Raw genomic sequence first — 9,449 nt, forward strand, 5'->3', positions numbered from 1 at the left:
TTCTCATTATTTGCAGCAACACAGGAAGACATATATATGTCTTCATACAGATATGTAAGCGAATGTTGATGATCCGTCTTATGTGGAACCGGGCTTTTGGAGGCTGTTCTTGTAGTTTGAAAAGCTGCGGCATGTTTAAAGAACAGAACGCTGCGTCTCCACTCTGCTACAGATGGACTTCAGTCTGTCCATTAAAAAGGAAGTTTCTTCTGGCTCTTCCCAGTTTCATCTTTAATTTTTTTTTTCAGTATTTGTAGCAACACAGGAAGAAAAAAAAGAATGGAAGGCTACATATTGATCACATGATATTAAAACAATTTACACAAGCAGAAAAAAAAATTAAGGGGCATGCAAATGAAAACTTTTTTTTGTACAGTATCACAAAAGGTGCTACTGTCTTCCATTTGACAAATGGAGGACAAACTATACGTACATGGCCTTTTACCATTGTGAGACTGTAGGATGAATTTTTTTTTCATCCCAATTTCATTTATAGTAATTTTTTCCCCCTCTAATTCTATAACCCACCGGGGCGACTGCATTGGCTGCATCATTAAAGAGAAACTTAAAAAATAAGGATGTTTCTTAAAAAGTCAAAAATGAAACAATACAATCTACAAATCCAAAAGAGCGACTCTACTGTTTTCATTAACTCCAATTAGCGTTCACATTTGAGCTATCTCAATGGTGAGTGGTATTAATTTGAAGCAGCATTGATGCTCCCATTAAAGACGACTTTATCACTCAGATCTCTGAAAAGCTGAAGATAAAATAACTCTGATTCAGCAGCAGTCGGCACCTTTGTGTCCTTTTATGTAGAACAGCCTTTAATCTCCAAAATTGCTTTTATGAGAAAAAAGACAAAATGTTCAGAAAATCCTGCCTGACTTTTCTGTGCCGTGTGGTGTTTGCTGCGCAGTGCTACTGACTGAGTCAAGCTTCCGGGAAAAGGTGTGAGGAGCTGTGAATCAGTGAGCGTCTGATGATTGCAATAAATGGTCTCACAGCAGCGCTGGGCTTTAATTCTGCTCACTGTTTGGACTATTGTTTGTCTCTGAGGCGGTTTTTGGGTGATATGGAGAGGTAAAAGACGGAGGCAGTTCAAATCTTCCAAAAAGGCCCATTAGACATGATATTAAAGTTGTTTTCTAAGACTCTGGCTGAACTTTGTTCTGTTTCTTAGGTGCTTTATGTACAAGGAAAAGAAAAACTGTCTATATCTTTGCATATATTGTGTTTCAGATGTGGCTCTCCTTCAGTAAGTAGTACTTCTGAAAGCAGTACAGTATAGTTATTGAAATTTGGTGGATGAAAAGATATGATCCATCTGTCATATTTCTCTTAAGCCTGTGCTTCAGCTGCAGTCTGATACGGAACTCAGAGTTCCCTCCGTTAGGACAAAAACGGGCCATACTGAAGTGTCTTGCATTTTGAATGAGAAGATCGAAGAATAAAAAAATGAGAGGTAGAGCTCTGCATTGAGAGATGGCCTCTTTGTATCAGTACTTCTCAGTCCTCTGCTATTTGTGCATACGTCTGGAATAAAACTAGCCTTGAGCAAACACTATTGTCTGGAATGGATTTGAGAATGGAAAACTAATGGGATAGAAGAGACAAAATCCCTTAGGCTACTCCAACTGGATGCCTATCTGTTCATAAACATGATTTAAATAATAAGTGTTTTTACTTTTTATTACATATAGTAACCAGAGTGCAGCAGTAGAGACATAAACTGTTTGATTTAATCTTCTTCACAGTAGCTTACGTCCTAAAAATAATTACCCAGACTTTACTTTTACCACACGTACAAAGGTTTACTGTCTACAAAAGGATGGCAACAAAGCTAGGCACTTTTAAATTATTTAGGTAAGATTTATGAGTCCTTCAAAGTTATATGAATTGCACAAACAGATATCACAACAGGGGACAATTAGATATTTTTAAGGGTTGATACTCTGTTATGAAGTCAGCAATAAATAAATGAAAAGATGTGATCATTTATGTATATTTGTATAGACTCTATGGAATAATTTTAGAATGTGATAAATTCATAACTTCGAGTGAAACTTTTTTATCTTACAATAAATCCCTTAAAGGATGCTTCGGTTCGCGGCCTTTCAAAACCTGAAGCATGAGTCACTAAACAAAACATTGTACAGACTGTCATACTAACCAGATGTTTTTTCTAAAGACGTCTTGTGTCTTTTTATTACTTCATGACATCTGCTAATGTTGCTTCTGTGGCTTAAGAGAAATAACAAAAAATAGTTTTAATTTGCCTCCATGAACTGTTAATTCTAAAACTAATGTCCACTTCATCAAATTAAAGGTCCAAAAGTTCATTATCAGAATGAGACTTTAAGGTTTAGTTTCTAGTTTAAAGTATTTGTATTTAGAAATCTTAATTAATAACCACATGCTAACATAGTAGAAGTATATACTCTGTGTTTAGATGAAGCAAGACATGTTGATTATTCTGTCATCGATCAAGTGACATTTTGGATCTTTTTTTCGCCACTAGATCAAAAATGTGAAAACAGTAACTACAAAATTTACTTTAAATTAAAGAAAAGTTTTGCCCTTTGCCCTAAGGTGAAATGTATTTAAAGATTAATAGAAGGACAGGCTATCTTTTAAGATGTGCTTCCAGTTTTTATTTTCAGGTCACGTTCATGTTCTAGTTTCTTTGTTTTAAGCTTCCGGACACAATAGCTGAGAGAAATATTTGCCTCTTGTCTTGACTGAGGCTGCAGACAGTCAGAATCTTTGTACTCCCACTCTTCTGCACAAGCTTCCACTTTTATTGTAAGGCCTGCCAAAAAAATAAGCCATTTTTACATACAAGTCATCCATGTGAGCAGTAATGTTTATTTGGTAGCTCTGAAACTTTGTAGCATTTCTGAATTGCAGCTACAGCAACATCAGTCACTCTGGAGTAAAAGTCTTGATTTCACTCTAAATTGGATTTAACTATAAAAGTGAGATGATAAAATCTTAACTAAATACTTATTTTCATTGGTGTGTGTTTGTTTAAAATAACAGCTCATTTAAACAACATTTTCAGCTTTCTGACTTTTTGAGTTCCTACTGACCACCAATTATTGTGAATTTAATAAATTTGAAATAGATGTTCACGTTCTCTTGTGGTAAAGATATTGCTTGCAAAATGTACAAAAGGATCTAAACAATTTTGCATGAAGGTATCAGTCAAGAAAATGCTCCACAAATTTCCACTGCATTTCATGTGCATCATATCACACTGTAAAACTCAGACAGGACTTCACATTCATTTCTGCAGCTACTTCAGTGTTGCTGTTGCCACTGTGCTGCTCTCCATTTACCAATTACTGTCTTGTCTTTTTATCCATTTTGGACAAATGTCCAGTTTTAGCGGTGCCACTGTCACTCCATATTATGTCCAAATATTTATTAACTTTCATGTGATTAGAATTTCCTCTTCATTTTCAGGTCTGTGCTCGAGGGAGGTTTCAGCTGTGATCTTTGATAGCTCTTGAAATGTGAAAATGTGAGATATAATTGAGAAACATGATGTGTTTTGTTTACGGTATTTTGTGAAGTAATTTCCTTAAACAAGCAAGTTGCTTTGATAGTAACAGAGCAAGTTGTTATTCTAGTGAGGCCATTTTGCATCATATTATTTATGACTGTGATCTTGTCCTAAGCTTTGATTTGGTCATTTGTTATAGATTTTTAGACATTAGTAGTGGAAGGAAAAACATATTAAAGAAATGTTTAAGAATTTAAAATTTAGTTTGGAATTTTTCCTCAAATGCATTACGTCTTGGAACTTTTTATGTAGAAATAGCATACACGTTTTTTGTTGTTTTTGTATATGAACATTGCTATGAAAGGTATAGTTAGTTTGCTATCTTTTGATTTTACAGGTATATTTGTCCTGACTTCAAACATGAGGCCTAGCCAGAGGTCCGACATAAACAAATAGATAATTTATAGAGGGAGCTAAAGATTAAGATTATCTTCAGCTCATCCTCAAAGGTGCATTGTCAAAGTGAAAACATACAAAAAGATCAGAAATTATGAGAAATAGTTTTTACTTTAATTCTAAGAAAGCTTTTTGAAATGATTATCAATGAACCATAATTTTCTGAATACCATGTTTTTTTTAAACTTGATATCCTTTTACATTGTGTTAACATGTTTTGAGATATGCCTCTCTTCTCTATCTGAAAGAAACTTTTTAGATGAAGAAAAATGATTTTAAATCTAAAACTGCCAGTGGTATGAATAATTTAAATCATACTTAATATGAATAAATGAAAGAAACATTTTTGCTTATGTTAAGTTTTATACACATCTCAGATATTAAATAATTTTGTTGTAACACCTTGCTACAAAACTGTACATCCCCCAGGGCTGGACATATAACAGTACTTTGCATAAATCTTTCATGAATATATATATAAAAAAAACACAGATAGGCAAAAGTTGCACTTTTATTTCAGTTTTAGTTTATTGTTATAAAGGAGAGGAATGAATGTTGTGGCAGCTCCTGCTGCAGTACAGCATCGACTCATCGCAGAACCTGAGAGAAACAAGCTGAAGCTCCCTGCAGAAAGCTACATTATTGAAATAAGTCATTGAAATGTTTTGTAGCCCCAGTTGTAATGTGAAATTATTAGCTTTGCATGCCCAATTATGCTCACCTACAGTATTCTCAAATGCAAAACTATGAAAAAAAAAACAATTAAAACCACAAACAGACAGATTTTTTCCTTTTTGTCGGAATGCATCGTTGTGCATTCCTTTCTTGCTTTGTTTTCCCACAGTCATTAACACATTATCACAGTAGATTACTGCAGACCTTTCTGTGAAGAGATTTGTTGAAATTAAACTTTATTTTCCACTGTAATCTTGAGGTGTTGCGCTGTGGCAGGACTCTCCTTGGCTGAAGGGCACAAGCTGCCATGCCGTTTGGTTGTCTCACACTCGGAGAGAAGAAGGATTACAACAGTCCCACGGAGGTGACTGACAAATATGACCTCGGACAAGTTGTTAAGTCGTGAGTACATGTTTTTTTGGGGTTGTAAATTCTCACATATTTGTTGTCCTGTGATAATTCAACTCAAAATTCGCCAAATGGTTGCACTGTTGTCTCTTTTTTTTTTTTTTTTTTTTACAGGGAGGAATTTTGTGAGATATTCCGAGCAAAGGACAGGAATACCTTGAAAATGTATACATGTAAAAAGTTTAACAAAAAGGATGGAAGGAAAGTGAGGAAAGCTGCAAAGAATGAGATAATAATCTTGAAGATGTAAGTGAGCATTAACACAGAGCTTACCCAATCTAACCTCAGCTAAAACATATGCATCGAGACACATACCATCACAGATATGCTGTAGAAGACAGACGATGGACAAAAGTCCAAATATAATTCACTAAAAATATCTAACTTTATATTCTGTTGGTCAATTTACATATTTTCTTTTTACTGTATTCATAAATCAGACCTAAATTCATTGTAAAACTTCAAATGCCAACTCTTAAATAGATGTATTTATATCACTACAGCTGAATAAAGAACAATAAATAAGATCTAGAATCTGGAAATCAGTTATGACATGAATACAGCTGCACTAGATGTCAGCAGGTTATTCTCTGATTTCCAGCAGTCCTTGTATTTAACTAGCTACCTTAAAAGTAAGTTGAAGCTTGTATTGTGGTTGTCTTGTTACGTCACTCAGTGAACTCTACTCCTAACTCTATTCTTTTATTTAAAGGGTTAAACATCACAACATCCTCCAGCTGGTTGATGCATTTGAAACTAAGAAAGAGTACTTCATTTTTCTGGAGCTGTGAGTTCTTTGTGGGGGGCCTTTCATTATTAAACAACACGACACAATTCAATGCTTTTTAACGCAGACCTGTCGTCATCTCATCAGTGCTACCGGAAGGGAGGTCTTTGATTGGATTTTGGATCAAGGCTATTATTCAGAAAGGGACACCAGCAACGTAATGAGGCAGGTTCTGGAGGCCGTCGCTTACCTGCACTCTCTGAAGATTGTCCACAGAAACCTGAAGGTAGGTCTACTACTGACACCTAGTGAACATAAAGAAGCATTTCACCTCCCAGCAGATGAAAAGTTCTCAACCAACAGAGATCAATAAACTACAATGAATCCTTTGTTGCTTGGTTATACTCTGTTAATGCAGCTGGAGAATTTGGTGTACTATAACCGTTTGAAGCACTCCAAAATTGTTATCAGCGACTTTCAGTTGGCAAAACTGGAAAATGGACTAATTAAAGACCCGTGTGGGACTCCAGAATATCTTGGTGAGTGGCATGTCATCTGATCTGAATTTATAGCTGTAATTTAAACAAAACAAATCATGACATTTAAAAAAAAATAAGTATGAGACGTTAGCTTTGCTCCAACTGCAGCACCTGAAGTGGTTGGAAGGCAGAGATACGGTCGACCAGTGGACTGCTGGGCCATCGGCGTCATCATGTATATACTGTAAGGGCTAAATTATGTACTTTTAAGTGCATTAAATTCATTATCTGATTTCCTTCTAAAATTTATGCTATGCATTTCTTCAAAGTTTATCAGGGAACCCTCCTTTCTATGACGATTCTGATGAAGAAGACCCAGATAGCCGTGACAAGAACCTGTTTCTAAAGATTTTGTCTGGGGACTATGAATTTGATTCTCCTTACTGGGATGACATTTCTGATTCTGGTAATATATAGTCATATTCTAAGTTATTTCAGTCTCCGTATCACAACATATCAAAAGACAGAGTTTTAGTGATACAAATCAAATAGAAACCTTATTTTCTTGTGTTTTTTTGTGTTTTACAGCCAAAACCTTGGTAGCATCTTTGATGGATGTCGACCAAGACCAGCGATTGACTGCACAGGAAGCTATAGCCCATGAATGGTAAAAAAGGAAATAAGTCAAACACACCTTTTTATAGTAAAAAAAAACAAAACAATGTGAAGCATCCAGAGAAAGATATTCAGCTTTGTACTCATGTAGAAGATGTAAATGATTTAAGGTTTAAATTGGGCTCCCTGAGATCTAAATGGTGGTCACATCTCATATCATCACAGGAAAATTTAATACATCTGTTGAGGTGCAGACAAAAATGCCATAGCCCTATTTAACTGCCTGATGCACAATACAACCATTCTCGCTTGAAACGGTCTGTCTTGGTTGATTGAAATGGATTACATTTCCCTTCGCGATGGAAGCCCTGCTGGTACAAGGTGTCCTCTGTGTCCTTTGACCAACTCCAGATGTGAGTTTTCCTCTGATGCCCCCTGGTGCTGGTTTGTAATGTTGCAACTCTTTGGAAATAAAAACTGCTGACATAGAAATCATTGTTCTTAAATTGCAGCAAACCACTTCTAGATCATTCTGTATAACAGTTTGAATTATGAAGTTTTTTTAAGTACTGCTAGTGCTGAAAGTTGTTGTCCTTTTGTTGACTATTTTAGGATTTCTGGAAATGCTGCCTCCGACAAGAACATCAAAGATGGAGTTTGTGCCCAAATCGAGAAGAACTTTGCCAAAGCAAAGTGGAAGGTAGAATCGCTCACATATTTAATAAATATTCAACCTTTCTTTTTTGTGTTCATGCATATTCATTTTTAGAGGCAGATGCTTACTTAGGACATCAATGTGAGAACATTTCCTAATAAATAACTGCAGATTTAATGGAGTATCCTATCCTAGAATATGTAATTTAAATAGTCTAATATCTCATCCACAGTGTTTAGGTTAGCCTTGGAGTTATTTGATGCTGCACCTCCTGCATGCATTTGCACAATTATCATATTTGAGAGTTACTTCATGAAAAACACAAATGCTTTGCAGATTTGAATGAAATTCTGTAAGTTTTATGGTGAAATATTTGTCTCACAGAAAGCTGTAAGGGTAACTACCCTGATGAAACGTCTTCGAGGGCCTGATCAGACTGATTCGGGGCCCGCAGGAGGGGCAGCAGGGGCAGCAGCCGACGCCAACACACCCGGAGGTGGTCCTGCTCCTCCAGCCGGTGGTGGCCTCAGCATGGCAGCCGCCCTTAAAGCTGCTGCTCTTAAAGAAAAGGCCTCTGACACACAGACTGCAACCAACCCCGCACAATCCTTGCAGCCTGCAGCGCAGCAGGAGGAGCAGCAGTCACGGTGCAACGGTGAGGCTCCGCAAATGGTGCCACAGAGAAAAGGAGACTAAGCCAATTGATACGCACGGGGGACCCATGATAAGATATGGGCCTTACAAGCACATGTAAAACTAAAATATCTGGCATCATGAGTATGTGTCTGTGCTGTCTGACAATCACAGTTTGCAAACTTTTCATCTTTTGCCTTTTGTACTGGTTGATTATTAGTGTTCTCTACCTTCCTTTTTCCTTTTGTTATTTTGTGTGTAGGTCTCTTAAAATGATCGTTGCAAAGTAGCTCTTTTATTGTTTCCCCTCCTTTGAGAACTGTATAATATATTCAGGTAATTCATTGTTCATTGTGTAATTAAGTGAATTTCACAGGCTCATTGTACATACATGTATTTGTCACAACAATTGCTACTTTTTAGCTTTAGAACTTACAAGCCTGAGTTTTTATCTTGTGACTTAAAATTATAAGTTGAAATATTTGGTCATTTGATCACAATTAATTTGATTACAATTGTTTTCAAAGTAAGCAAATAACACTGTACTTTTTTAACATATTTGAGTGAAATCTGTTCCTAAAACAAATCAGACAAGGTGACCATCCTTAGATGTGCATTATCCAAACAGTTGGATAAGTCGATATAAGAAAATAACATTTAAAACTGTAAAATATAGATAACATGAGAAGTATTTTTTAATGAAAGACTATATAGCTGAAAAGACTAATTTAACGACTAGATATCTACACATTTAGTGCAGTATATCAAACAACTTAAAATTTTAAGGCTACAAGAATGCACATTTTTAAGTTGAAGTGCCTTATCATTTGTTGCAGTCATGTTTCTAGACTTGATTTAAAATGCTTTTTAGATAACTAAAATATTCAAAATGTTTCATTAACTTCTGTTTTGGGCCTTGTGTTTTGTCCTCTTTTATTGCTTGACAAAAAAAATATTTAGAATGTTCTGTGTACTGTGATGTTTTCGCTGTTGCTGTGTTGTAACCTGTAATTACTAAATAAAGATTTTATTGTAAAGCCAACATGTCATATATAGTTGAGTATGCATTTTATTTGTGTATTGCATCTCACTGAATATGTTTATGCCAACCAACATTAGGTCCATAATACCAACCTACTACCTGAGAAAGAGACAGAAAAAGAGTTTTCATACATATTTAAACAAGATTGAAACAAAGTTATTGATGGAACAAGCATGATTTGTAGAGGCAAATAATGCTAGTGTCAGAGTCTTTTTCGGTACAAGTTTAGAAGAGAGATATAAAGACTGCAA

At 35.6% G+C, this 9,449-nt stretch overlaps 1 protein-coding gene across 2 annotated transcripts in view; it reads left to right on the plus strand.

Moving 5' to 3' along the window:
- Positions 1–9,207, plus strand: part of LOC103464536 (caM kinase-like vesicle-associated protein) — a 15,231-nt gene extending 6,024 nt beyond the window's left edge. Inside the window, exons 2-11 of one of the 2 annotated variants that reach the window (XM_008408707.2) lie at positions 4,916–5,041; positions 5,162–5,293; positions 5,760–5,834; positions 5,922–6,060; positions 6,193–6,313; positions 6,422–6,497; positions 6,583–6,719; positions 6,842–6,920; positions 7,481–7,568; positions 7,908–9,207. In XM_008408707.2, coding sequence (XP_008406929.1) covers positions 4,947–5,041; positions 5,162–5,293; positions 5,760–5,834; positions 5,922–6,060; positions 6,193–6,313; positions 6,422–6,497; positions 6,583–6,719; positions 6,842–6,920; positions 7,481–7,568; positions 7,908–8,219 — 1,254 coding nt within the window. In that variant the 5' untranslated portion in view covers positions 4,916–4,946 and the 3' untranslated portion in view covers positions 8,220–9,207. Of the gene's footprint in view, positions 1–4,898; positions 5,042–5,161; positions 5,294–5,759; positions 5,835–5,921; positions 6,061–6,192; positions 6,314–6,421; positions 6,498–6,582; positions 6,720–6,841; positions 6,921–7,480; positions 7,569–7,907 lie in introns of both variants that reach the window. The other variant, XM_008408706.2, reaches the window with a different exon arrangement.
- Positions 9,208–9,449: the final 242 nt, after the last annotated feature.

This window comes from Poecilia reticulata, linkage group LG5 (genome assembly GCF_000633615.1).
Source record: "Poecilia reticulata strain Guanapo linkage group LG5, Guppy_female_1.0+MT, whole genome shotgun sequence".
NCBI lineage: Eukaryota > Metazoa > Chordata > Actinopteri > Cyprinodontiformes > Poeciliidae > Poecilia > Poecilia reticulata.